The sequence below is a fragment of the Vulpes lagopus genome, chromosome 10 (genome assembly GCF_018345385.1).
Source record: "Vulpes lagopus strain Blue_001 chromosome 10, ASM1834538v1, whole genome shotgun sequence".
In the NCBI taxonomy this organism is placed as follows: Eukaryota; Metazoa; Chordata; class Mammalia; order Carnivora; family Canidae; genus Vulpes; species Vulpes lagopus.
Window position 1 is genome coordinate 58,926,249 of NC_054833.1, and position 27,614 is coordinate 58,953,862.

Genomic DNA, 27,614 nt, shown 5'->3' on the forward strand with positions numbered 1-27,614 from the left:
TGCAGGACCCAGTGCAAGAATGAAGATGTGGAATCTCTTGTTCAAAACGCAGGGGGGAAAGTGCCATTCAAGGCATTGAAAGAGAAAAGGCTTTCCTTTTCTTCTGGTGTTCTTGTCTCAAATTCTTACGAGGTTTTATTATTTAATGTTGTTCGAAATAAAGAAAAATTAACATTTATCTACCTTCAGGTTTCTGATGAGCACAGAAGGACTGAAAGGAAAAGGAATCGTGGGCAGCTCAGAGTTCTCCTTCCTCCCATGTCACCGTGGTCAGCAGAAGTGGTCTGCTGAGTCAGGAAGTAGCTTGCGCACCTGAAAAAGAATAGAATAAGATGCTTCAATCACCCATGTCTTCTAGAAGGCCACTCATTCCCTTCTTTCCGTGTTCCAAGCAACACCTGCTTCCAACATAAAGCGTGGCCTCTCAGCTATTAGCACTCCGCTTATTCAGGTGTATGCCTAAAACGCTCAGCTTTCTTCCCTTTGAATCTGGCCCAGCCCCCACGTGTGGTGGGTCTGCTGGAGTTCTGTGCCCAGGGAGCATCACAAATGGCAGGGTACAAGTATCTCCTCTGCGCACACATACTCCACTATCCCGTTGGACTTCACTTACAAATGACAAGTTCAAAGATAAAATGAAGAGTTACAAGATGGTGATAGCAGAGCACTAAACCGAGCACAAGGCCATTCTGAGCACCAGCCTCATTGAGCAGATCCCAAGTCCCTGAAACTGGGCTGGGGGGAGAGAATTTAAAGGGGAGGGTGATAGAACAGGCATCGTTAAGGACTAGAGCCAAGGATAGGAGGTGAAAGTTGAAAGAAGAAACATCTCTCCAAGGAAAAGTGACAAGATTTGAGATAAAAAGTGACAGATAATGATTCTTAAGCCGTGGTCTCTAGAGGCTCCGGTAGCCCTCCTACTAGACTGTGGGCTTCTTGAGCTCCAGGAGAATCATGACTTTGCATCCCCAGGGCTAGAGTTGTGCAAGGTCTCTTGTAGATACTCAATAAATGCTCCTGGACCCAAGTGGGTAAATGGGGAAGGGGGAGTTCAGACATGGGGGATTGGGGGGGACACAAAACACCTGAGCAGACTATGTCCAGGGCTGGGGTCTCAGGGCCATGCTAGGGGCCAGGAATGTGATGTTGGGAAGGGCTTTGCCCAGAGGGTGGGTGGGGACATGAGGAAGCCCCTGAATTCCGAGAGGACCAGGGGCTGGGGAAGTGGAGAAGGAGGTGTTGTGGTAGCTGCTCCCCCAAGGAGAATTTCCCTCCGATAGTGACGTCTGTCCTTCTCTGTGTGGTCTGGTCCAGCATCCTGGCAGGTGTCTTCTGTTTGTCTTGGTCTCTGGCTCTTTCTCCATTCCTCTCGCATTTGGCCCTGTCCATCTCCAGATCTTAGTTTCCAATGGCCGGCCTGGGGCCCCTTCTCGGCAGAGATCGGCTTCCCTCTCCGGCTCGCTATCTCTCCGGGGTTATCTTTCCCTCCGCTCCGCCCCGACACGCCCTCCATCCGCTCCGTCCATCTGATCCCGTCCAGTACCTGGGGCGGGCGGAGGGGAGAGACCTCCTAGTCCTAAAGAGGCGGCAGGGGGGCGGACCCAATCCCTCTCTCCATATTTGCATATGCATGAGGTCGCCCGGGCCAGCGGCGAGGAGGCGGGGCTTCTGGGGGTGGGAAGGGGGCGGACACCCCCACAGCCGCCGAGTATAAAGACTGCGCGCCGCGACTGCCGGCCCCGCACTGCTGAGGAGCGGAGCCTCCGCCTGGGGGGCCCCCATCCCTGGCCGTCCCCCAATTGCGCGTCCCTACCCCACCCCCGCGGCCCAGCCACCGCTGGTGTGGCGGTCTCCGCTTGGCGGAAGGGCCTTGAGCGGTCCCCCGGTCCCTTTCCACAGCCTCTTTGCATCTCGGATTTAGGGGCAGCCCCCTCCCCCACCCCTCCCTGGCCTCCTTGCACCCCTATTTTTTCTGCGTTTCGCTCGCGTTTTGCAGCCGTCTATTTTTGCATCCGTTTTCATTTTGTTTCTAGAAGGTTTGGGGGGGGGTGAGGCTGCAACGCACCCCTTCCCTTTTCAAACTCCCCTGCTCTGACGGTCCCCCTTTTCATCGCAGCTGGGGGGCCTAGGAGCCGTGCATCCTACGCCGAGCTGCCAGCAGCCTGCAGCGCGTGGCGGTGCACCCCGGAATTTGGAGCAGCTGCCTATCTGAGGAGGGTCTCCCTCGCCCCCGCTGCCTTTGCTCCCGCGCGTTCCTGAGCGTGGGGGGGCCTCTGCGCGCCGCACTCCAGCTTCTCCGCAGCCCCCCGCCCCGCGCAGGACTCGCCCCCCGCCGCCAAGATGGTCATCCAGAAGGAGAAGAAGAGCTGCGGGCAGGTGGTTGAGGAGTGGAAGGAGTTCGTGTGGAACCCAAGGACGCACCAGTTCATGGGCCGCACCGGGACCAGTTGGGGTACGCAGGGCCCGCTGCGCGAGGGGCGGGGTGGGGGTCCGCCGGGCGACGCCAGGGGGGCACTGGGTCCCGCGGGCTCGGCCCCGGCTCCCTCCCTGGGTCCCCGGCGTCCGGCCCCCCTGCCGGGCTCTGGCCTGGGAGGGGGCCCAATCGCCGGTCTAATCTCCCTGGCCGGCCGCTGCGGAGGCGGAGAAAGTAGGTCACAGCCGCCTGCCCGCCCCCCGCCGAGCCCCCTCGCCCGGGGGGTCGCGGGCTGTGCGCGCGTGTCCGCACCGCGGCGCTCGCGCTCCCTCTCGGGGCAGGTCAGCTCCGCACCGGCGCCCCCCCCCCCCCCACGTCCCCAGAAAAGCGCCCCTTCCCTCCCTCTGGCTCTCACTAGCTAGCCAAGCCCGTCTATTTTTAGCTCGTGCCCATCCCCTGGACCCTGGGAACATTCATGAGGGGGCGGGTCTTGGAGAGGTTGGGGGTGTGTGTGTGGGGGGGGCTCTTCACAGCGGAAGTTGTCAGTATTCCACTGCTGAGCGTTCTCAGCTTTCTGTGGCTGCTTTGTGGGTGGGGGGCTGGCGGGGAGGGGTGGTCCGGGGAGGTTGTGGAGGTTGCATGCTTCGGCTTGGGCTCGGATGTCGCAAGGCGCAGGGAGGAGTAGATACCAGTGGTGGTGAGAAGCGTGCATCCTCTGGCAGAGCGTGTCTGTGGGCTTGCCGTGGCTCCGGGCGCCTTCCCAGCCCATAGAGGGACTCAGGCGGTGTGGAGGGAGTGGTTGGTCTCTAGTCGAGGATCTGGTGCTGGGCTTGAGTGCGGGAGAAGGGTGCCATTTTTCCAAAAATAATTGTTAAACTGGGGATTCGAAGCAATTGAATTTGCATTTCATCCACACTGCATGCTGTTCCCATCAGCACCCCCTAATTGGGGGCCCTTGAGGCGGGTCCAGTGCTGTCCTTGCCTTAGGGGACCTGGAAGTCCAGCGCCTGGGATTGGTGGGGTCCCTGACTGCTGGGGGGCAATCTGGGGAAGCTTCATGGGGAACGCGTCTTCTAAGATGGAAAGACTGGAGGTCCGGTGTGGTGGAAACAGCAGGTGCTTACATGTCAGGCCCAGCAAGGACCTGCTCTCCACGGGAAGGCTCTGGGACATTCTACCTTTGCTCTCCACCTCTGCTTTGTGGGAGCTGTGCGTGAACTGGGGGTGGGGTGACTGTTGAAGGTTCTGGGCAGCTCTGAGAGATGTGGTAGGTGGGCAGGAGCTGCGTCCAAGCTTTGACTTCCATGGGTGCCAGGGGAGAGGAGAGTTTGCTATTTGAGTGTGAGGGTCCACTCTCCTGGGGTGTGTGTGAGAGTTTAGTCGTGAGTGGTGGCCAGTGTCAGCTTAAAGTCATCGCGCTGGACAGCTGTAAGGACCAGTACTGATGTAGCAGTAACAGATGTTGGGCCTTCTCAGGGCCATGAATGGTTCGAGAAGTTGGGAACATAATTTGATGCAAAATGACTGTGGCCTATACTTGGGGTTGTCCCAGCAACGAGAATTTAGGCCTCTTGTGGCCTCCACAAGGTTGGGCTTCACTATGCCCTAGGACCGGAGGGGGCTGGGAGCCGTGGCTGGAAGCCAGACACAACTGCCTATTTCCAGCTTGTCTCATTTTGCTCCCAGGGGGAAGGCTCTAAGATGTCCCCAAGACTCTGTGACCCATCCGGGTGTTGAATCTCTGAGGGGGAGAAGGGTGTGTGGGGACAGATGTAGTCATCACAGGGGACCTGGAACCCCCTGACTCCATTTCCTCCTCCCTAGCCTTCATCCTCCTCTTCTACCTCGTCTTCTATGGCTTCCTCACGGCTATGTTCACCCTCACCATGTGGGTCATGCTGCAGACCGTGTCTGACCATATCCCCAAGTATCAGGACCGGCTGGCCACACCGGGTGAGTGATGTGGCTCCCCACCAGCCTTTAACTGCTCCTGTGCTGCCAAGCCTCCCCCCCAAAATAACTCATGGTTCACAGAGACTTGGTTCTGATGACCCAATGACCACATGCAGGGAAGTGCTTGGAGTCCGCCTTTCTTCTCATTTCCTGTACCTGAGACCTTTGTGATCTGGGAAGGTGCTAGATCTTCCTCCTGTGAAGACAATCTCACATCTTTACCCCATGCACCCATCATCCTGCAGCAGCTCCTTATTTCTGTCGTCTTTCCTCAGTGTGTGGTCCATACATATATATCCATTTGTGTGTGTGTGTGTGTGTGTGTGTGTGTATGTGTATATATATATATTCTCTGCCCCTGCCCATGTTGGCTACAGGCTTGATGATTCGCCCCAAGACCGAGAATCTCGATGTCATTGTCAATGTCAGTGACACTGAAAGCTGGGACCAGCACGTTCAGAAGCTGAACAAGTTCTTGGAGCGTGAGTGTGGCCGCGTAGGAGCTTGGGATGGGGACTGGGGGACCCTGGGAGCAGGACAGCCGGTCTGTGACTCTCCCCCCCACCCCATCTCCTTAGCTTACAACGATTCCATCCAAGCCCAAAAGAATGATGTCTGCCGCCCTGGACACTATTATGAACAGCCGGATAATGGAGTTCTCAACTACCCAAAGCGTGCCTGCCAGTTCAACCGGACCCAGCTGGGGGACTGCTCTGGCATTGGGGACCCTACCCACTATGGGTATAGCACGGGGCAGCCCTGTGTCTTCATCAAGATGAACCGGGTATGTGTGATCTTGGTCACCAGGGAGAACGCAGGAAGTGACCTGGGGCCACCCTCTGCTGGCAGTTGCTTTCTTTCCCCAATGGGCATTGGAGAGATTTTGGGATGTTTGAGTGACTGGGACAACAAGAGAGATGGGGCCTTTGGAGGCTGAGATCTGTGGAGGGAAGGCTGAATGCATGTGTCCTTTCCATCTTCTTTCTTTGGCTCCTCACCCTCTCTCTCCTCCCTCCAGGTCATCAACTTCTATGCAGGAGCAAATCAGAGCATGAATGTTACCTGTGTGGGGAAGGTGAGTTCGTCGAGCCTCGTCCACCTGCCCACCTGTTGCCCTTCATGGTTTCCACCTGATTCACTTATCTCTCCGTGTCTTCTCTTCTCTCAGAGGCCCCGTCACTATAGGGACAAGGGGGTAAGAGTGGGTGCCAATGTGGCTCAAATGCCAAGGGGCTCCCACCCCCTTGCTTCTCTCTAGGATGCAGGAAGCTGCTTTTGTGTAGATGGATAGACACCCACCTCTCTGACTCAACCCAAGCCTGGGCCCCCGGCTTCTAGCCCCAGCCCTTCCATCTTCTCATCTAGTTCCTGGTGACTGTGGCTTTCACTCACCCTCCTGGTTCTTTCTAGGTGTCTGGTAGTTAGCATCATCTGCTACTACTCACTGTCCTTGGACCCCGCCTCTCTCCGCTCTAGAAAGTCTCTCTCCTTCTTCACTCACTCTGCCTCCACCCTCCCCTTCCTACTGAGCCTTGATTCATTTCTCTGTTCTCTCTTGGCTCTGCTCCAGAAACCGATTCCTGAGACCGGGGTAAGAACGTGGTGTGGGGACTGCAGTGGGCCGCTTCAGCGTCATTAGCACCCTTCAGGACTTCCCAGTCTGATGGAGACAGGATGCCCCCTCCTGCGTTTAGGCAAACACACACACACACACACACACACACACACACACACAGAGGCTCACAGCCCAAGGGAATCAGATCCAAGACAGAAATTATTTGGGGGCAAAGGAAAAATGGAGGGAAGTCTAGAGAGCTCTTGGGTTCCTGGCATCCCTAACGTGCTCTCCCCCTCCCCTCCTTGTGCCCCCGCAGCGAGATGAAGATGCTGAGAATCTTGGCAACTTTGTCATGTTCCCTGCTAATGGCAACATCGACCTCATGTACTTCCCCTACTATGGCAAAAGGTTCCATGTAAGTCCCGTGGGAGGCCCCGACTGATGCCTCCCCGGGGGAGGAGGGGTGGAACGGGGTCCTTGGGGAGGACACTGAGTTGCCATGGGCCCGGACCTCTGCCTTCCTCCTCTGGCCCAGGTGAACTACACGCAGCCCCTGGTGGCTGTGAAGTTCCTGAACGTGACCCCCAATGTGGAGGTGAATGTGGAGTGCCGAATCAACGCCGCCAACATCGCCACAGATGATGAGCGAGACAAGTTCGCTGGCCGTGTGGCCTTCAAACTCCGCATCAACAAAACCTGAGGCCCCTTTCTCCCGCCCCCCCCCCCACCTCTTTCCTATGGATGCTTCTGGAATGTCCCTGACCCTGCCTGATCCCTCCCTCACCCACCCCAAAGGTATTTTTTATAATAGAGCTATGACTTGTTTGAGCCTCACGCCCTTTTGTTCTGTACCTGTGAATCCAGCCTGATGGCCCTTGCTAGTCCCTGCCTTCAGCCCCCGACCTCTCCCGGTTCTGGCTGGGTCGGGGCAGGAGACCGGTCCCAGGGCGGCCCCAGTCAGGAACTGTTCTGGTTCTGCTCTAGCTGTGCGTGGGCTGTCTCCTCCCCTCCCATCCCCAGAAATGCCTGCCCGCTCCCCTTCACACCCGCCCCCTTTCACACCCACCCCTTCACCCTTCACACCTGCCCACCTTCACACCTTCCCACCTTCACACCTTCCCACCTGCCTACCATCTTACCTTCACACCTGCCCCCTTCAACCTTTACACCTTCCCACCTTCAACCTTCACACCTTCACACCTGCCCACTTTCACACCTGCCTACTTTCACACCTTCTCACCACACCCACCCCCTTCACACCTGCCTTCACACTCATCCACCCCCCACAACACACACATTCTGTTCATGCCAGCTTGCAGACACTCCATTCACCTTTCTCTGTCCCTCCCACACTTTCTGCCTCATCCACACAGTCACTTGTTTCCGTGGCTTTTGACTTATCCGGCTCCTCTGGCAGCGGTGATGGTGGTGGTGGCAGTGGCAGGTCTGTCCCCACCTCTCCTCCATCCCCATTCCCTCCTCTGGAAAGACAGCTGTTTGTCATCAAGGACCAGGTGGCTCCGTGGCCTTTTCCCTGTTTTCTGGGACATCTGTCTTCTCACCCTCTGGTGACAGCGTGCGCTGGGAAGGAGGGTTGGGAAGAGGAGTCCCTGTTGGCTCTTCTGGAATATTCTCCTGTCACCCAAATAGGCAGTCCTCGGAGGGATGGGGTTGACCTAGGCTGAATATGCCTTTGTGTTTGCCGATGGCTCACTTCTCCCTGTTTGTTTTCCCAGAATATCCTTCAAATTCCACTTCCCCGGAGCCCTGGGGGAGGGGCAGCCTTTTTGGCTGGGTCCCCAGTGGCCACCTTGGAAACGTCAGCTGGCTGTGGGACTATTTCACCTCCTTTCCCCCACCGCCTCCAGGCCCAGAGCTACCCCCACCATCCTCTCTCTGGCTTCTCTGAGCACATTATCAACTAATCACTAACTCCTTCCTCCTCCTCCTCCTCCTCCTCCTCCTCCTCCTCCTCCTCCTCCTCCTCCTCCTCTGCATGACAGCCTGAACATTGCAAATAGCCCCTCTGTCTAAGGCTCTGAATTTCTTGCCCCCCCCCCCATCTCCTTCAGACCCCTCGGCGTTTTTAAACGACCCCATAGTGCCCATAGAACATTCCATGAGGGGCCTCTGGTGTTCTTGAGCGATAGTGCCCTTCATTCCGCCCTCTCTAACTGTCCATTTCTTTTCTGACACTGCACCCTCCACACCCCACCCTCAGATGGACCCTTCCCTTCTTCCCTCTCGCTGGATCTGAGTCTCTTCCCTTTGGGTCCCCATGTTCTCCTGCATTCTCCTCACCCCAGTGGTCTCTCTCTGCAGTTATTTAATGCCTGTGTCAGATCTACTGTAAAAAGAGGATAAAGTACAATAAAATGAGAGCAATTATATATATAAATATATATCATACACGGAGCCCTGTGTGCGGGTTATTCCTTTTCAAGCATTTGGAAGGGCTTTGGGAAAGGGGGTCTGGGATGGTGGGTTTGAGTGATCCAGGGCTTGCCCAGGCCTGTTTCTCAGCTTTGACCTCTCCGTCCAATATCCAAGCATCCAGATCATTCCTTCATCTGTACCATCTTTGAGATCATTTGGTGCAAGAGGCAGGAAGCCTACACCACTTTGTATAGTGATACTTATGATGTGCCTACTGTGTGCATTCTAGGCACCGTGAGGACAGACTTATGAAAGAGGCAGAGTTCTTGCTCCCAAGGAACCTCCCAGTTTAACGGGAGAGGTGAGGAGTACACGAGAAACTCATACCAGGTAGACCTCCACAAACGTGCTTCCAGGGAGGGGAGCAAGCCGGCAAGGACAAAATTCTGGACTTTCTGTTGGGGGCTTCGGGTGGCAGGTTCCTTAGAGGCTTAAAAGCATAGGGTGTTTGGGGAGAGAGAATGTTAGCAAAATGCCCAGGGATATAAGAAAAGTTGACCAGAAGAAACAGATATCAGAACAATGTAACTGTTGGGATCTCAATGTTGTGTAAAAAGCAAACACACAAGCGTAGGAAAAAAGGATGCATGGGTCCATATAAAATATTTGTTGTGATGTATGGGGATGAGTCTAGAGCTAATTTTTAGCTTTCTTGGGGTTTATTTTTGTTGGTTGGTTTACAAATAGTCTTAGGATTTACCATGAGAGTAGCTTTATGACATAGGCACATACATGCACAATTTTATCATGAGTGCATAGTACACACACGCACAACTGCACGTGCACACAGATCACTGGGTTTGGCCATTGTGCCAGGACTGGATCCTAGTATATACCCTTAGGTGCATTCCGGTTTTTTCACTCAATACATTTTACGTGCCACTATTTCACCTGGTTGAGCTCTAATATATGCTTTATTATTATTTTTTTTAGATGGCTGTGTAAAATTTTTCCTAGTGGGTTGTTCTTTCCTTCTTAAATTGTTCAAGCTCTCTGATAGCTAGAGATATAAACTGTTTTCTGCGTTGAGAACTTCCCCCCAAGTGATTGTTTGCCTCTTTGTTGAAAAGTGTTAGGTGTTAAGATAGTCCAACATGCTTAGCTTTTTTTTTTTTTTCCAGTTTCTGGGTTTCTAGTCACTAGAGTATACTCATGTTTTCTAGATTGGAGGTGGGGAGCAGGATATTAATTTCATTTAAACTTCAATGTTCACTTTAATTCCTCTGATATTTGCTTTTGTGTGTGTGTGTGTGGTGTAAACCAGGAGTCCAATTTTATTGGGTTTTCCAGTTTTGTCTATTTTGCTTTTATTTCAAAAATCTAGGGCAACCTGGCTGGCTCAGTGGGTAGAGCACTCGCTCTTGGTCTTGGGATGGTGAGCTTGAGCTCCAGGTTGAGCCTAGTTTACATAATAAAAAATATATTTTTAAAAAATCTGGGATCCCTGGGTGGCGCAGCGGTTTGGCGCCTGCCTTTGGCCCAGGGCGCGATCCTGGAGACCCGGGATCGAATCCCACATCGGGCTCCCGGCACATGGAGCCTGCTTCTCCATCTGCCTGTGTCTCTGCCTCTCTCTCTCTCTCTGTGTGACTATCATAAATAAAAAAAAAAAAAAAAAAAAAAAATAAAAATAAAAAATCTATGATTCACTCCCATTGAGTTGAACTGCCAACTTTGGCCATATAATCAAATTTCCTGTAAGCTGAGATTTACTTTCAGATTCAGTACCTGCTGCCCCTGGCTTGTCTACCACTCTGCACACCAAGCCATGTTGATTTAATTCCAGTGGTTTTACAGTGTGTTTTCTGATGTCTAGCAAAGTGAGTAGGTTTTCCTGCATTGATTTTTTTTGGGGGGAGGAGTGGTTTTATTTTTTTAGTAATCCCTACACCCACCCAACGTGGGGTTCAAACCCTTGACCCTGAGATTAAGAGTCTCATTCTCTTCCAACAGAGACAGCAAGGCGTCCCTCTCAGTACTTTTTTGAGAAGATAAAAAATATTTCCCCATCTACTGTGTGTCTACTTTTAGTTCCAACAATTCTTTTTTTTTTTTTTTTTTTAGATTTTATTTATTTATTCATGAGAGACAGAGAGAAGAGAGAGAGAGAGAGAGGCAGACACAGGCAGAGGGAGAAGCAGGCTCCATGCAGGGAGCCCGACGTGGACCCGATCGAGGGTCTCCAGGATCAGGCCCTGGGCTGAAGGCGGCACTAAACTGCTGAGCCAACAATTCTTTATCATAGTCTCTTGAGTTCTTAGGTACAGTCATATGATCAAAAAGGCAAAGGAATATTTCACCCATGTTGGCTTCTTCTTTTTGAACTTCTTGAATGCATGATAACATTGTCAGTAGGCATCCCGTATGGTTCTTTATTTCAATCTTAGTGTTTAACCATTAGGATAACACCTCTTGGTATTCCATTACTATTTTAAATTAAGATGTTTTTTAAAGGCATGGATGCTGAAATTTAATCAAATCCTTTCAGCATCTGTTGATATGATCATATTTTTCTTCTTTAACTTGTTAATGTAATGAATTACATTGATAGATTCTCTACTAAACAAACCTTGTGCTCCTGAAATAAACCTTTACGTACAGTGTTCATCTTTTGATTCATCAATGTATTCTGGTATGATTTTTAGAGTTTTGCATCAATGTAAGTTAATTTAGCTTCTGAGTTTTTATGGTCTTTTTAATTTTTAATTATCTAAAAAATATTTTATATATTTATTCATGGGAGACCCAAAGATAAAGGTAGAGACATAGGCCGAGGGAGAAGCAGGCTCCCTGTGAGGAGCCGGATGTGGGACTTGATTCTAGGACCCCAGGATCACGCGCTGAGCCAAAGGCAGATGCTCAACCACTGAGACACCCAGGCATTACTTATGGTCTTTTTATTTTATTTTTAAAAAGATTTTATTTATTTATTCATGAGAGACACAGAGAGAGAGAGGCAGAGACACAGGCTCCATGCAGGGAGCCTGATGTGGGACTCGATCCTGGGACTCCAGGATCACGCCCCTAGGCCGAAGGCAGGTGCTAAACTGCTGAGCCACTCAGGGATCCTCCTTATGGTCTTTTTCAAAAAGATTTTTGTTAGAGAGAGAGTACATACAAGGGGGGAGAGGTAGAGGCAGAGGGAGACGCTGAATCCCCGCTGAGCAGGGAGCGGGACCTGGGCCTGGATCCCAGGGCCCTGAGATCATGACCCCAGCCAAAGGCAGCTGCTTAACAAAGCCACCCAGGTGCCCATTTTTAGTCTTTATCAGATTTTTCTATTAATGAAACCACAAAAACTTTACATAAATTAGACATTTCATTCTTTTCTTGTGATATGGAATAGTTAAGTAGCATTGGACCAGTCAGTGGTCTTTGCTGTTTTCTTCATCAAGCTCTTTATTTTTTTTCTTTTTAAATTTTTATTTTATTTTGTATTGTACTTTGTAAGTAATCTCTACACCCAATGTGGGGCTTAAACTCATGACCCTGAGATCAAGAGCTCCACTGACTAAGCCAGCCAGACACTCTTCTCTCCTTTTTAAAATTTATACGTTTTTCCCCCTAAACTTTTAACTAGATTTACCTTTTCCACCAAGTTTGCTTGGTCTCTCAACAATTTGTATCTTTTTTTTTAGTCTGCATGCTAGGTTCCTTTTGTTGCTGTTTTGGAATGAAAGCATTTGCGGCTATACACGTTCCTCAGAGTACCGCTTTGGCTGGGTCTCAGCTTTGGGAACCCGTTTTTTTTTTTTTTTTTCCATTTTTCAATAAAATGAAAAAGATTTTATTCATTTATTCATGAATGACACAGAGAGAGAGGCAGAAACACAGGCAGAGGGAGAAGCAGGCTTCCTGTAGGGAGCCTGATGCTGGAGCCCCTCCCAGGACCCTGGGATCATGATCTGAGCCGAAGGCAGACACTCAACCATGGAGTTACCCTCGTGTCCCGGCAACCCTATGTTCTTGGAATCAGGGAGGTAAGTTTTTGTTTTCCAAATTCCAGTGATATAGGGCTTAGGTTTGGAACTTGTGGGCGGGGGCCATGTCTGTCACAGGCCCCCACATTCTAGAACAGAGATAGGCAGAATAAAACACCAGCAAATGCCCACTGATGACTGAATGAACATGAGGTAAGAAAACAGCCAGGTGGGACCAAAGTTAGGGACCCGTTATAGGTCACACAACTCATCGCAGAACTGGCCTGCAAACCCAGCCTCATGCCCGGCCAGTGATCTATCAGCTCACAGAGGTTTCAGCAGAGCCAGAAGGGATCTGTTTTCAGAAGGAGCAGAGCAGAAATGAAAACAGCCAGGGACACACAGTCTAGGGAAATGTGAGTCAGGGGTGCTGGACACTGGTCATAAGGGAGCTTCAAGGTGACCCATCTAGGAGTGAGAGGGGTTTTAAGAGCTCTGGTTTGCCAAGGCTGCAGTGGGTGGAGAGAGATGGAGAACTGTCTCTGGAGATGGTTCCAGGTCTCCTGGGGAGTGTTTGGCATTGCCCAGGCAAAAAAGAGGAAGAAGGTCGTTTTGAGGCCAGGCAGGCTGGTGGCTGCACAGCCATCTGGGACCTTTGGGGCAAGCCAAGGTACTCCCACAGGAACTTTAAGTCTGCTTGATAAGGCAGAGAGGACACTGGCCCCAGAGGCCTCTCTGGACCTTAGTACCCCACCCTCTGCCTCCAGGGAGGGGGTGGGCCAAGCCATGTCCCCACTGTCTCACCATCCCTTCAAGCACTGGCTTCACCAGCAGTGGGTGATGGGGAGAGCTCGCTCCCAGCCCCCCTCCCTGGGAGCCAGCAGCACTGAGGAGTAGAACAGGCGGGGTGCCGAGCTCCCCAACCTCAGCTCTCCTCCCTACCCCAAGAAGCCCTTTGAAAGGTTTTCCTGGCAGAGTTTAAAGCTTCAATTCATTGAATTGCCTGGCATGAGGCCCAGGATGAGGGGATGCCGGGAAGGCCCCGGCCCCACACTCCAGCCCTCACCTTAGCCGCCCCCACTTTCCTGGGACCCTGGCTGGCAGGCCTCCCCTGTTCCCCTCTCTTCACCCAACAGCACCCACCACCTTTCCCTCGGGGACCCAGGTATCCTGCCCCTTTCTTGTGGAGCAGATGGCCACCCCAGAGGCTCAGGCTTGCTAAATCAGACATTTAAATCCCATAATCCTTGGTGAGAGGCCGAAGGAGGGGGGTAGCAGCCCAATCCTAGAAGCAGGGGCAGGAGAGAACTTTATGCCAGCCCTGGCAGAAGGGGAGGAGGGAAGGACAGTTGGTTCTCGGGTTATGAATGGAGTACCCCCCTCCCTTGTTGTCATGCAGCCTGCAGACTGACCCAGTCTCCAGCTTTTGTTCTCCAGAGCCCCGGCCTTGGGCACCCCCCCCCACCCCAGCCCACACTCCCTGGAGACTCAGGTGGCTGCCTCCCAACGTCACCTCCTTCCTCATCCCTGTGGCATGGCGGGCCCCATGCAGCCCGCGGACACACACATGGTAGTAAAGTTTTATTGTAAAATAAGAGATTGATATAAAAACGGGATATAAAAAGGGAAGAGGAGGAGGGGTGGGGGTGCTGAATGCAGATGTGCCTCACAGAGTGCAAAAGAAATTGATCCTGAGCAATTGGGGGTGGGGGGGAGCAGTAAAAGCCCTTGGTAGACAAAGATCCTACACCAGGGATGGGATTCTGCAGGGTGTGAGATGGGAGTGAGATTTCATCTTAGGTGCAGGGGTCTCCCAAAAAGGCTGGACAGGATTTGGCCAGGGCAGGAAATGAGCACCTACACAGGCACCAAGTCACAGACATGGGATAAAAGGTGGTTTTGGGGTCAGACAGACATTATTTCATTCATCCTCACAAGCTCAGTGAGGTAGGTATGGTTAATTAGCAATTCATAAAAATGGCCTGTGAAATTAGGAAAAATTCAGCCACTGGCTACAATGATAGAGACCTGGGCTCATGACTCAGTGTCTTAGGGGCTATAAAATGCTCCCAACATTCAGGAACATTTTCCTACCTCTCCCATGGTTCTACACAGTAAAAAACTTAAAAACCAGGCTTGAACGTCCTTTATCTCCCGACCTACCAACTGTGCAGGCCAACTTCTTTAGTAGAGACTTACGGGAAAGGCAAATGGAAGAATCTAGGGTGTTTCTGAGGCACATCTGTACCATGCAAAGTAACACACCGAGTAGGTGTGCTCAAGCTCCCAATTCCAAAAATGCCAGGGAAGGAGGACGAGAGTGAGGGTGTGCATGTGGGAGGAGGACAGGAAGCAGGGGAAGTCAGTCTGAGTCGGGCCCTTCTCTCTTGAACATCAGTTTTTTATGGCGAGAGGTAGATTGCCCCTTCTTTGCCTTCAGGTGGCTGTTGGGGACACAAGGTGGAGGGGAAGAGACGATATTAGCAAGTGGGAGCCTCGGGGCTCCTTGTCCTAGATCTAGGCTTGGAAGGGTCCAAGGCTGGAGTGAGGGAAATTTTTTTTTTTTTTTTGGAATGAGGGAATTTAAGTTAAAATGCTGCAGACACATTTACTGAGCACCCAGGGAACTTCTGTGTGTTTGCTTCCTCTCCCCTCACCCCCTCTGATGAACAAGGAAACCGAGCCACACGGATCTGCTCATCCTTGGCAGGGCTCGGGGTCTGGCCCAATCCTGCTGTGTCCAGTATTTTCCCACACGGTTATCAGGTCCCTATTGGAGACCCCACTTGGCACTAGGGGTTGCTGGAAATGACAAACACCCATGCTCGTCCCTCAAGGGGTTTGGGGACCTCCTGAGGCAGGAAAGGGGGTGCAGGATCCAACTGGGGGGATGGTGGAAGCAGGTTTGCCCAGGGTGGGACCAACCATGAGGGGATCAGTTCCCTTCCACCTTGAAGGTAGGAGTAGAATGGAATCCTGTGGCTTTCCAACATATGAAGGCAGGGGGGTGGGGCTGCAAGCTGGCCCAGGTCACTCACCTGGAGTGAGCCCTGCTTCCCCCCGGCTCCTTTCCACTCTGGGCATCCTTCAGCTCCAAGGCTTCATTCAGATTCCTGAACATCTCATAGCGTTCACGCCCCCGGATCTTTGGCAGTGGGGGGGGGGGGGGGGAGGAGAAAGAGTAAGAGGGGGAAGCCACAGTACCATTTAACTCAGACTAAGGTGTAAGTGCCAATCTGCAGTGAGGCACAGCCCGCAGCCACTGTCAAGGCATCACTGCCCCTTGATGGCAAGTGTGCTAATTGCAGGCGGAGCAGTCAAAAGAAAACTGTGCTCTTGGCCCTCAGCTTGAAACAAATCTTCAATCCAGGAATATCAACTTCAAGAATCAGGGACAGGACCAGAGAAAAGGATGGAGAGAGGAACAGGCCTAGCCTCACATGTGCTCCATTCACATTTTTTTCTTCCCTCATCTAATCCCGCTAAGCGGGGGGCAAGAGCCTGCCTTATCTGTTCCTCCCAGCCTTGGTACCTGAAGGGTGAAATATTCTCCATCCAGTGGCTTCTTCTTTTGCGGGGGAGAGGAGCTGGTGCTGGGAGGCAGTGCTGGGAAAGAAAGGAGGAAAAGACAAGAGTATGTTTTGAGCAGAATTGCACCCTCTGTATCTGCCCCACATCCTCCTTTTTTTTTTTTTTTTTTTAAGATTGTATTTATTTATTCATGAGACACACAAACACAGAGAGGCAGAGAAATAGGCAGAGGGAGAGGCAGGCTCCCTGCAGGGACCCTGACACGGGACTGGATCCCAGGACCCTGGGATCATGCCTGATGCTCAACCCCTGAGCCACCCAGGTGTCCCTCTGTCCCTCCCTCACCTCCTCTTGTCTTGCTTGCTTACCTCGCTTGGTACTCCCGGGGGGTGGCTCAGGACAAGGCTCCCCCTTCTTGTGGAAATTCTCCTCCTCAGTCCGGCGGTCTCTCCCGGGACAGGCACAAACGCGTACCTCAAAGCTGTTCCGTCCCAGCACGTTTCCACTACCCAGGTGAGAAGAGAGAAGCAGGGGGCCGTGAGGGTGGTGGGCCCCACCGACTCCCAGCCACCCTCATCCAACGTACAGCCAAAGCCTACAGACTATTGAGAAGCCACAGGTCAGGGAGGTCCCAAAGCCAGAGGAAAGAAAACCAGGGGAGGCGGATGGCAGAGGAGATTCCACATGTGGGGACAGGAATGGATGGGAAGGATGGAGGGGGGTACAGTAAGGAAGTGGCCAGGGGAAGGGTGGCATGCAGGTCCCTACCTGGAGTCTTCCAGGGTGATGATGGTGAGGATGGGCCGCCGGTTCATGCCTCCCATGCAGGAACTGTTACACATGTAGTTGTAGTGGATGGTGGTATAGTCAGAGCCAACCTGAGGTAGAAGGTAGGCCCAGGGTCGGGCCACTCAGCCCTGGGCAGGCCTGTAGTCTGTTAGCCTCAGTTTTTCCCAACCGCAGAATGGGATGACCCACCTGCCTCTGCACTCCTCACAGGGCTGTGGGGAGGCTGAACGAGGAGAAAGCCCCCTCAACTCCTACCTCACAAATCCCTCCAGCCCCCTCCTCCCAGAGACCCCTCAGATGCCAAACCAGACCTCGGGTGGCTCATAAGGCACCACCACGCTGTGCCGAAAAGTGTTTCTGTCATCCAGGTACTTGGCCCGCAAATTTCCTTCCACTCGGATGAGATGCTGAGGAGGGGCAAGACCTAAGAGCCATTGGGGAGGAATCAGGGCTTTGGGCCCTCTGGGGAGCAGCCCTGTCCCATCTGTAGCCCCCGACGGCTCACCGTCACTACTGTCAGAGCAGCGTTCATGGTGGGGGCAGCGCCGCACAACCTCGGTCACGAACTCCGACTTCTTATAGATGGCCATAGCGCGGACACAGGTGTTGGGTGGGGGTGGGGAGCTGACCCACAGTTGCACGGGGCAGGTCTTCGCCAGCTGGCAAAACAGCTTGTTGAGGAGAGGGGAGTACTGTAAGAAAAGGACAGATGGACAGGTCAGGGCACGTGTGCCCAGGGTGGGTGGTGAGAAGTAGAGGGGTCGGTGTCTATTCCAGAAGCTTACTTTATTTTAGACACACAGAGGGAGGCAGAGACACAGGCAGAGGGAGAAGTGGTGTGGGACTCGATCCCAGGACCTGGGGCTCACACCCTGAACCAAAGGCAGACGCTCAACCACTGAGCCGCCCAGGCATCTCCCAGAAGCTTACTTTAAAAAGCCAAGGAATGAACAAGTGAAGGAAAATGAAGAAGAGTCCCTTTGCCCCATGACAGGAAACGTGAAAGCCCAAGGTCAAGGGGGGGAAATGTCAACTTTGACACAGAGCTGAGGCCAAAGGTCACAGAATACATAGGTAATGCAGGAAGACTGACAGTGCGGACCGAGCGGAGTCTCAAAATCCCAAACAGAGAAACCCAGGGGCCACAGCCAGGCCCCGGCCAGCCCCATGGAAACCCGCCTCGCAGGGCCACTGACCGTCCAAGTAACAGACTTGGCTGTCCCAGAATGCAGGAACCCCAAACGGAACCCATAGGTGCCAGGGTAGGTCTTCGGGGAAGGGACAAAGGATGATAGGGGCCAGGAGGGGGCCGGTCCAGGGGCTGTGGGGGCAGAAGTGGCTGGCATCCTGGGAGCATCATCTGAGTCTTCGTCTAGCCAGTTCACGACGCTTTCTGGGAGCAGCAGCTCATCCACTGCTGGGCACAGCTCAGAAGACTGTAGGGGGCGAGACCAGAGTCAAGGGTCAGGTCCCCAGGTCCCACCCCCCCACCCCCACCCCCGCCCCCACCCTGGACCTCCCCACACCCAGTCCTTACCAGAACATTGTTTTCAGGAAGCCTGGAAGATGAGAGCAGAAAGTCAGTGCTGGTTTTGCTTCCTATGGGCTTCTACTGGGGTGTGTGTGTGTGTGTGTGTGTGCTGGGGGTTGGGATTGGGGTGGGTGGGCAGGGGTCCCAGAGGGCTGGTGGGGAGCCTGGCCTGCCCTCCACTTACAGGTTCCACAATTCTGAAAAAGTCTCCTGGCTCAGAGGGGGGTCGATATTGAGCTCTGACTGTGGCTCTTGCATCGCAGCTCCTGGGAAGGGAGTGTGGGTGCTGTGGAGGGCAAGGCGAGGGGTCAGCGGGAGACAAGCCCAGGCGGGGGTCCCTCAGCCCCAAGGTGGGAGGAACCCTTCCAGCAACATCATACCAGGGCCTGGGATGCCTTGGCTCCCCAACCTGGGCCTCCCCAGGAGCAGGGCTGCTCCTGCCCAGCCCACCCCTGGGCGGCCTACCCCACACATCCTCAAGGTACAAAGATAACCAGAGAGGGGATTCCAGCCCTCCCATCACAGAGTCCACAAGCCTTCCTGGTTATAAGGATGAAGAAGGTCAGCCCACACCCTCCACCTGGACAAAGATACCTGCATGGACCCCCTCATTCCCCACCTGATCCCCTTCATCACGAAGCTTCCTAAGGATCTGCTATCTCCATTCCCACCCCTGGCTTGCAGAGTCCTCAGGACCTCCCGACCGGCATCCCCAACCTCGTCTTCCAGTACTCTCCAGCCAGTGGCTGCCCTTCTCTGCTGCCACACACACACCCCAGTTCACTGGCTCGGGGTTCCCTCTACTGGGAACCCTGGTCCAGCCTCTGCTTGCAGGGGAGGCACCTTCTAGCAGCTCATCCCGAATGTCACAGCTCCTCAGGGATGTCTGCCCAGACCACCCAGGCAAAGACTGCCAGCCAAACGCTGTCACCAGGTTTTTTAAAAAAGATTTGATTAATTAATTTATTTGAGAGAGAGAGAACACGAGTGAGAGAGTGGCAGAGGGAGAAGGAGAGGGAGAAGCAGGTGAGCTACCTGTCCGGCTCACTGCAGCACTAGCAAAATGCCTCTCACCTGGTTGGGCTCACTGTGGTCAGCAAGTGAATGATGCCGAAGCCAGGAGCACCTTGTGAGGTGTCCCCAGGAGCCAGCAGGTCAGAGGGAAGGTCCCAGTCTGGGCCCTGGCGCTGTACTAGGCCGCGCTGCCGCCATCTCATGACATCTTCCCCAACTCCCGAGTTTGTCAAGAGTTTTGCAAAAAAAACCACACCCACTGCAAACCAAAGTCCCTATTCATTACCTTTTTGTCTTGTAAAGCACTGACAAGCCTACGGCCCCACCCTCACCCCCAGCAGTTCTTCCCATTAGCATCTCCATGAACATTCACCTCGACCTGGATTGAAGGCCTGCTTTCTTCTGTCCTCAGAGTTTGTGAAATCCTTTCTTGTGGGTTATCTCATTTGTCTCAGAACCACCCTGGCTGCCCAACAGGTGAGGAAGCTGGTCTCAGAGAGGTGGAGGGACTCGCCCACCGCACACAGGCAAATGGATGAGCTTTTATTCGAAATGACCACTCATGGGGTGCTTGGGTTGCTCAGTGGTGGAGCACCTGCCTTTGGCTCAGGTTGTGAGCCAAAGGGTCCTGGGATCGAGTCCCGCACTGGGGTCCCTGTAGGGAGCCTGCTTTTCCCTCTGCCCGTGTCTCTGCCGCTCTGTGTCTCTCATGAATAAATAAAATTAAAAAAAAAAAGCTTTTGAGATTTTATGGAAGGCAGCTCAGAAGTCAAAGCCCTAGGTCTGACATCGTATCATTACTTATATTTGCTGTGCAACTCTACCCATCCCAAGGGCTAGCCTTTTGGCTTCCTTACATGCAGGAATTGAGTTTTGCTCATCTTTTTTTAGTGAAAAATACCTAGGATGGGGAGACATGAGCAGCTGTAGCAGGGCATGGGCTATGAGGCAGACAGGCTAGGCCTGCATCCCATGCCCACCACCTAATAGCTGTATCATCTGGGGAGGCTACTTAACCTCTCTGTGCCTGGCACAGTAAGAGCTCAACAGATGTGTTTGTTTATAGGATTTTCCATTCTATTAGTTCGATTATTATTTTAGACCCAGAACTTTGTAATTGAGTGGGTGGGGCTTCTGTAGTCCTGCCTCATTAATGCTAGTGCCCCTCTTTCAGGGAACTCTGTTCAGTAAATATGCCAGGAGGGGCTGTCCTGGGATGCTAGGCCCGAGGTCCCAATCCCACTGGGAGGGAGACAGCCTCATAGACAAAGGAGGTCTCTCCCTCTCTTGGTTCTTGGCAGCAAGTAAATTCTGTTTTTCTCAAAAAAGCAGGCACTATCACCAGGAAACCTTTTTGGAGCATGTACTTCCCATGGATTAGGATCAAGGGCCATTAAACTAAATTGTCAGAAGCTCAACCAGACCTTCCAAATGGCTGGGGAGGCAGGACTCATAGATATCCCTGGTTAGAAGGCCAAACTCAGCTGGGACCTCATCCAATTGCCCAGCCCACCACCATCCTAACAATGGCTATTGTTTGTAATCCGCACAGGGGCTCACTGCTCCGGTGGTTTATCTCATTAATCCTCTCAAGAAACCATAGCAGTGGGTATCTTCCAGCTGAAGGAACTGAGGTTGAAGGAATTAACTCACTCATTCAGATTCAGAAACCTCCCGAGCCAGGGATTTGAATCTGGGCTGTCCAAAAGCCACTGTCCAAGCTCTAAATAATTATGCTCCTCTGGCTTCATCCAGAGTCTGCAAAATAATAATAATAATAATATTTTTTTGGTGCAAAAAGGTTTTTTTGGCTGAAAGCTATTTGACTGGAAAAACACGATGATTCTTAAAAGCAGCAAGGCAGTATCTGGTAAGACTCAACAACTTAGTACTTTGCAGAATCACTTCTAGGTAAGACTCCCTTAGAAGAGTTTTGTATGGAGGGAGCAGGAGTTCTGCACAAATACGTTCATATCAGTGATGTTCTCCATGACAGGTGACAGGAAACATCACTATCCATCAGTAGGGATTGGCTACATGAAATACAAGAGTTTACTGCAGCAGTTTAAGGAAATGAATGTATCTGTGTGTACGTAACTAGATAGATATAGCTCAAACAGATTGATTAAAAAAATACAATTCGCAGGGGAAAAAAAAGAAAAACACGGTAACCTAAGTAGTTTATGTGAATTAAAAATATAAAATGAGTACAGTTGACCCTTGAATAATGTGGGGGTCGGGGGCATCGAACCCTGTGCTATAGAAAATTCATGAGTTGGGGCACCTGAGTGGCTCAGTGGCTGAGCATCTGTCTTGGGCTCAGGTCGTGATCCCGGGGTCCTGGAATCGAGTCCTGCATCAGGATCCCCACAGGGAGACTGCTTCTCCCTCTGCCTATGTCTCTGCCTCTCATGAATAAATACATTTAAAAAGTCTTAAAAAAAAAAAAAAATCCAGGGACGCCTGGGTGGCTCAGTGGTTGAGTGTCTGCCTTTGGCCCATGGCATGATCCTGGGGTGCCCAGATGGAGTTCCGCATGGAGCCTGCTTCTTTCTGCCTGTGTCTCTGCCTCTCTCTCTGTGTCTCTCATGAATAAATAAATAAAATCTAAAAAAAAAAAAAAAATCCATGTGTTATCTCTTGACTGACCCAAAATTTAACAGCTTACTATTGAGAAGCCTTACCAATAACATAAGTAACTAAAAAACATATTTTATATATATATTATATACTACATTCTTTTTTTAAAAAAAGATTTTATTTATTTGAGAGGGAGAGAAGCAGACTACCCGCTGAGCAGAGAGCTTTATGCAGGGCTGGATCCCAGGACCCTAAGATAGTGACCTGAGCTAAAGGCAGAAGCTTAACCGACTGGGCCACCTAGGTGCCCCCCATATACTATATGTAAATATAGTATATATTTACTTCTTAAAGTAAGCTAGAGATAATGCTATTAAGATAATCACAAGGAAAAAAGAAACATTCACAATACTGTTACTGTATTTATCCAAAAAACCCATGTATAAGTGGTCCTACACAGTTCAATCCTGTGTTTTTTAAGGGTCAACTGAATTTCTTATCAACATATATATGTGAAAGTATGAAAGACAGGTAAAAAGAATTAAAACTTACACTCATGAGACTGGGGGTACCATCAAAGCAACCTTACTTGATTAATGAAGAAAAATTTAAAAAGATGGTATTCATACATTATTTATTATAATATGAACACGACAAAATGTCAAGTGTTATAATTATTTTGTGGGAACGTGAGTGTTGTATTATTCTCATCTGTGTTTTTCTAAAATGAAAAAAATAAAAAAAAGAAAATTGTATAAGACTTACTATGGACAATTTCAAACACATATAAAAAGATAAAAAAGAATGATGAACCCTCATGTATCCATCTTCTAGCTTCAAGAATAATCAACATTCTGCCTTTATTGTCTCCCCTATACTTCTAGTGGCTCCGCAGAAGCCCACAGATATTTTTGAGGTACAATCTATGTAAGTTGAAATGCACAATCTTAATTTTGCCATTTAGATAAAGTTTGACACATTTTGATACAACCTTGTCACCCAGCCCTACCAAGCATAAGACACTGCTGCCATGTTTCCTTCTGAAAGTTAATATATTTTATGCTTAGATCTACTATCCATCTCAAATTGTGTATAGTATGAGGTAGGGGTCAGAATCCACTCAGCTCCACTTGTTTCAGCACTCTCTTCAGACTTTCCTTCCCCCATGGATTCATTTTGGAGCTTTTGTAGAAAACCATTTGATTACACTTTTGTGTCTTTTCCTGGGCTCTATTCTGTTCATGGTTGTTGTCTTATGGTAGCTTTACAGAATTCTTGAAGTCAGCTAGTTTAAGACCTCCAGCTTTGTACTACACTTTCATTTTGGAATTGCTTGTCAGTTTCTACAAACAAAACCAGCTAGGATTTTGATTGGGCTCAAATAAAATCATCTTGGAGTACTGACATCTCAACACTATTGAGTGTTCCTTCTATGAATATGGTACTGTTACTTAAATCTTCCGGGCAGCCCGGGTGGCTCAGCGGTTTGGCACTGCCTTCGGCCTGGGGTGTGGTCCTGGGGACCAGGGATCGAGTCGCATGTGGGCTCCCTGCGTGGGGCCTACTTCTCCCTCTGCCTGTGTCTCTGCCTCTCACTTTGTGTCTCTCATTAATAAACAAATAAATAAAATAAAATAAAAATCTTCCTTAAATTCTCTCAGCAATATTTTGCAGTTTTTAACATAGAACTCTTGTCCGTCTTTCTTCAGTTTATCCCTGGGTATGCCATGTTTTTGGATGCTTTGTAAATGCCACTGCTTTTATAATTCATTTTCCGACTTCAGATTCAATGGTTGTTATTACATAAAAATAAAATTTATGTATATTGCCTTTGTAACCTGGGACCTTGCTATAATCCTTTATCAGTCATGATAGTTCTTTTTAAGAGGTTTCATTTTTTAAGTAATCTCTGCATCCAAGGTGGGCCTCAAATTTACAACTCTGAGATCAAGAGTCATGTATTCTACTGACTGAGCCAACCAGGTGCCCCTTGTGAGTTTTTCAATGCTTCTTCTTCTTCTTTTTTTATTTATTTATTTTTTAAGATTTATTTATTTATTTATGATAGACAGAGAGAGAGAGAGAGGCAGAGACACAGGCAGAGACACAGGCAGAGACACAGGCAGAGACACAGGCAGAGGGAGAAGCAGGCTCCGGGCCGGGAGCCCGACGTGGGACTCGATCCCGGGACTTCAGGATCGCGCCCTGGGCCAAAGGCAGGCGCTAAACCGCTGAGCCACCCAGGGATCCCCTTCAATGCTTCTTCTATTAGCCTGGTTAACACCTTCAGTATAATGTTGAAGGGGTGAGAATCAAATCCTTTCCTAGTTCCTCATCTTAGAAAACAAGCATTCAGTCTGTCACTGTTACGTATTGATGGTAACTTGATTGGGGGTGCTCTTTATCAGACTAAGTTTTCCCTTTCCTAGTTTGCTGGGAGGTTGGCTTTTCTTTTCTTTCTTTTTTAAAATCATGAATAGGTGTTGCATGATGTCAACTGCTTTTTATTTATCTGTTGAAATGATCATAGGATTTTTATCCTTCAATCTGTTTATGTGGCAAATTACACTGATTTTTTTTTTTAAGATTTATTTTTATTTATTTATGATAGTCACAGAGAGAGAGAGAGAGGCAGAGACACAGGCAGAGGGAGAAGCAGGCTCCATGCACCGGGAGCCGGACGTGGGACTCGATCCCACGTCTCCAGGATCGTGCCCTGGGCCAAAGGCAGGCGCCAAACCGCTGCGCCACCCAGGGATCCCTACACTGATTTTTTGAATGTTAAAACATTGCCGTCTAGAGATAAACTCCACTTGATTAGGATGTATTTATCCGTTTTATAGATAATCAGATTTACTTTGCTAAGATTTGTGAGATTTTTGCATATATACATATGTGTGTATATATACACATATGTATATATGCTAGCAGGAATATTGGTCTAAATGTTCTTTTCTTGTAACATTCTTGTCTGGTTTTGATATGAGGATTCTCAGGATATCATGAAATTAGTTGGGAAGATGTTACCTCTTCTACATTCTGTTGTTACTTCTTCTACATTCTTTAATTGCATTAAATTAAATAGACCAAGCACTCCAATTAAAAGTGATCCAGTGAGGGGGGAGGGAGGGCTGTTTCAACAAGTGGCACTAGAAGAACTGGATATCCATCTAGGAAAACCCAAAAAGAAAACAGAACCCCTACCTCACATCACGATAAAAATTACTCTTAAATTAATTAGTTAATTAATTATGGCTCATAGACCTAAATATAAAACCTAAAACCCTAAAGATTCTGGAAGAAAATATCCTAGAATATCTTCATGATCTTGGGGTCAGCAAGGATTTTCTAAACACACAGAACACATTTGAAAGACAAGATAAATCTGCTGCTGCTCTGCCTTAGACGCTGACAGAGAGGCAAGCAACAGGTCAGGAGAAAATAGATACTGACAAAAGACTCCTATCCGGAATATATAAAGAACTGCATGCAGCTGAACGCAAGTTAAAATGGCCAATAAGCACATGGAAACTGATCACAGCTAAGAGAATTGCAAATGAAAACCACAATGATGCACCACATTCGAAAGTCTGACAAAACCAGATGTGGGGAAAGACAGCTGTTGCTGGTGGGCACATAAAACAGAACAACCACTTTGAAATATACTAATTTTAAAAATCAAGTTTAGATCTCTCTCACCTAGCAAATTCCACTCCCAGACGGTTATAAAAACCAAAACCAAAACCAAACCAAACCAAACCAAAACACACACACACACACAAAACACCCAAAACCAACCCCATGAAAACATAGGACCACAAAGAGAATTGTACAAGAATGTTAATAGCAGCTTTATTCAAAATAACCCTGAATGGTTAACAACCCAAGCGGTCACCGAAAGGAACACGGATTAAAAAAAACCCCACGGTTTATTCATCCAGTGAGATGTGCTAAATACAAAAATACAAAGGTGCAAAAAACACTGATACACTACTGATACAGTAGTACTGGTTACACAGGAACAAGGATGGATGTCACAGGTATTATGCTGCTGGCGAGAAGCCTACACAAAGGAGCACACACTGTGTGGGTCTATTTACACTACGTTCTCTTCAACAGGCACAAGTAGTGACAGAACTCCAAGATGAGGGTCAGAGACCCCCAGAGGGGAGAGGCCGGAGAACCTTCTCTGGGGCGATGACGATGTGTAAATTGTGTCATTTGACAGGCTGCTGGTTAGCAGCCCAAACCTGTCTAATTGCAGTGAGTGTAAATGCTACCTCGATTTCAGAACAAGCCGCACACAAGCACCGCGTGCATTGGCCGGTACCGAGCAGGTGCACAGGTAGGTGAGCGATCGCAGGCTGGAAGCACCGCGCGCCCGGAGTGACTGACAGGCGGGAGGCGGGATCCCGTCCCCTCGGCTCGGCTCGGCTCGGCTCGGCTCGGCGGGCGCCGCCCCTCAAGCCCCGCCCCTTCCGCCCTCACGACGTTCGCTCTGCGTCGGAACTTGGAATGGCTGAGTCCCGAGCCGGATGCCAGAGAAACCGTGTCTCGGCCCTACAGAAACGGTGCATCGTCGCACTCTGCCATCGTGTCATTCTCAAATGTACTCGTGCTCGAAAATACCCGGGACTTGCCGTCGGCACGCTTCTGGAGACCTCGTCCCTCGCCCGCCCAGATTGCAGGCGATGGGGTGGGGCGCACCATTCAAGGAGTGGGGGAGGGCTCGAGGTTTGCATCCAAACAGACCCTCCCTCCCGGCCTGCCAAAAGTAGCAGCTAAGGAGTTAAGGGGAAAAAAAGAAAGAAAGAAAGAAAGAAAGAGAGTAGAGGAGGGGGCGCGCAGCCTCCCTGAGCACGTCAGAGGAGCCAGTCTAAATGACACTTTCCCTCTCCTCGGGGGAACAGTGAGCTGCTCCGGAAAAAAAACCGGAAACGCTGCGGCAAGGGGCAGAAATGTAAATGTTCGACCAAACAATAACAGAGCTCGCGGGCCTCCTGGACCCGGACCGTCCCGCCGGGCGTCGCGGGCAGACTGCTCGTGGAGCGCTACCCACGTCCACGCCAGGCAGTCTACTAGGATCGTCTCCATCTAGTGGAGCCAGGGGCCGCTGGGGAGATCCCTCCGGGAAGGACAAAGGTCCGGAAGTTCTGGGACCTGAGCGGCTTGGGCTTCCTGGATCGACCCCCCCGAATGTGATCATGTCGGAACGGAGCCCGAGAGGCCCCTCCGGGGATGCTGCGGGCTCGAAGATCTCGGGCCGCGGGGGTCCCCAAAATCCCGAGATCGGGGAAAAAGCAATCTCGGATCCTGATGCTTTGTGCGTCTTATTTCGGGGTTCCTCACACCCGGCACGGGGAGAGAAAGGGAGGGGAGGGGTGAGGAGGAACCCCTTCGGCCGGCTGCACGTCCCCCTCCTATAAAGCTGAGTCCGGCTGCTCCCAACAGCCCCTTCATCTGCACCCAGGCCTCCCAGCAGTGCATTCCGGTATTGGTGCCGCCAGCCAAACTTCCATTCCCCCGCGATCGCTGATCGCGTGCCCCACCCCCAGACCCCAATTCTCCCCAAGCTCAAAACACACAGAGCCGAGAGCCGGTGACTCAGACAGGACTCATCTGGCTCAGTCAGGAGCTTACCCGAACCTCAGGGGAGCGTGTCACCGTCCTGGGAAGCACGCTCCGAGGCCGGACGCCAGGGGATCCCGGAGCCCGGCGGCTACCTGCGCCCAGGATGGTGGCTCTGGACTTTTGAGAAGCTCAAAACTTTTAGCGCCAGTGAGTCCGAGCACATGGGAGGGGAAAATCCCAATCCCAGCAACCCCCGCGAAGCTCCTGGCACAAAGCTGGACAGTCGCCATGACAAGTAAGGGCAAGCAGTTAGCCGGT

At 50.9% G+C, this 27,614-nt stretch overlaps 2 protein-coding genes across 2 annotated transcripts; one reads left to right on the forward strand and one right to left on the reverse strand.

Moving 5' to 3' along the window:
• Window positions 1–1,746: 1,746 nt before the first annotated feature.
• On the forward strand, window positions 1,747–8,339 carry ATP1B2 (ATPase Na+/K+ transporting subunit beta 2). Its single transcript, XM_041773148.1, has 7 exons — window positions 1,747–2,452; window positions 4,238–4,366; window positions 4,744–4,848; window positions 4,945–5,150; window positions 5,385–5,441; window positions 6,241–6,339; window positions 6,460–8,339. Exons 1-7 carry the CDS (start codon window positions 2,341–2,343, stop codon window positions 6,622–6,624), a joined length of 873 nt encoding a protein of 290 aa, XP_041629082.1. The 5' UTR covers window positions 1,747–2,340; the 3' UTR covers window positions 6,625–8,339.
• A 5,509-nt stretch (window positions 8,340–13,848) lies between these two features.
• On the reverse strand, window positions 13,849–27,515 carry TP53 (tumor protein p53). The gene is made up of 11 exons (XM_041771191.1): window positions 27,366–27,515; window positions 18,316–18,417; window positions 18,138–18,159; window positions 17,797–18,036; window positions 17,106–17,292; window positions 16,912–17,024; window positions 16,580–16,689; window positions 16,180–16,316; window positions 15,813–15,886; window positions 15,319–15,425; window positions 13,849–14,724 (listed from the first exon to the last, which is right to left on the reverse strand). The coding sequence occupies exons 2-11, from the start codon at window positions 18,387–18,389 to the stop codon at window positions 14,643–14,645; spliced, it is 1,146 nt and encodes a 381-aa protein (XP_041627125.1). The 5' UTR covers window positions 18,390–18,417; window positions 27,366–27,515; the 3' UTR covers window positions 13,849–14,642.
• Window positions 27,516–27,614: the final 99 nt, after the last annotated feature.

Excerpts from the sequence above, each read along its gene's own strand:
- TP53 (XM_041771191.1), bottom strand. The coding sequence starts at position 18,389 with ATGCAAGAGCCACAGTCAGAGCTCAATATCGACCCCCCTCTGAGCCAG. Across the intron at positions 16,317-16,579 it reads ATCACCCTGGAAGACTCCAG|TGGAAACGTGCTGGGACGGA; the intron begins GTAGGGACCTGC and ends TCACCTGGGTAG. Across the intron at positions 15,887-16,179 it reads CCCCGGGAGTACCAAGCGAG|CACTGCCTCCCAGCACCAGC; the intron begins GTAAGCAAGCAA and ends TTTCTTTCCCAG.
- ATP1B2 (XM_041773148.1), top strand. The coding sequence starts at position 2,341 with ATGGTCATCCAGAAGGAGAAGAAGAGCTGCGGGCAGGTGGTTGAGGAG. Across the intron at positions 4,367-4,743 it reads GGACCGGCTGGCCACACCGG|GCTTGATGATTCGCCCCAAG; the intron begins GTGAGTGATGTG and ends TGTTGGCTACAG. Across the intron at positions 5,442-6,240 it reads ATGTTACCTGTGTGGGGAAG|CGAGATGAAGATGCTGAGAA; the intron begins GTGAGTTCGTCG and ends GTGCCCCCGCAG.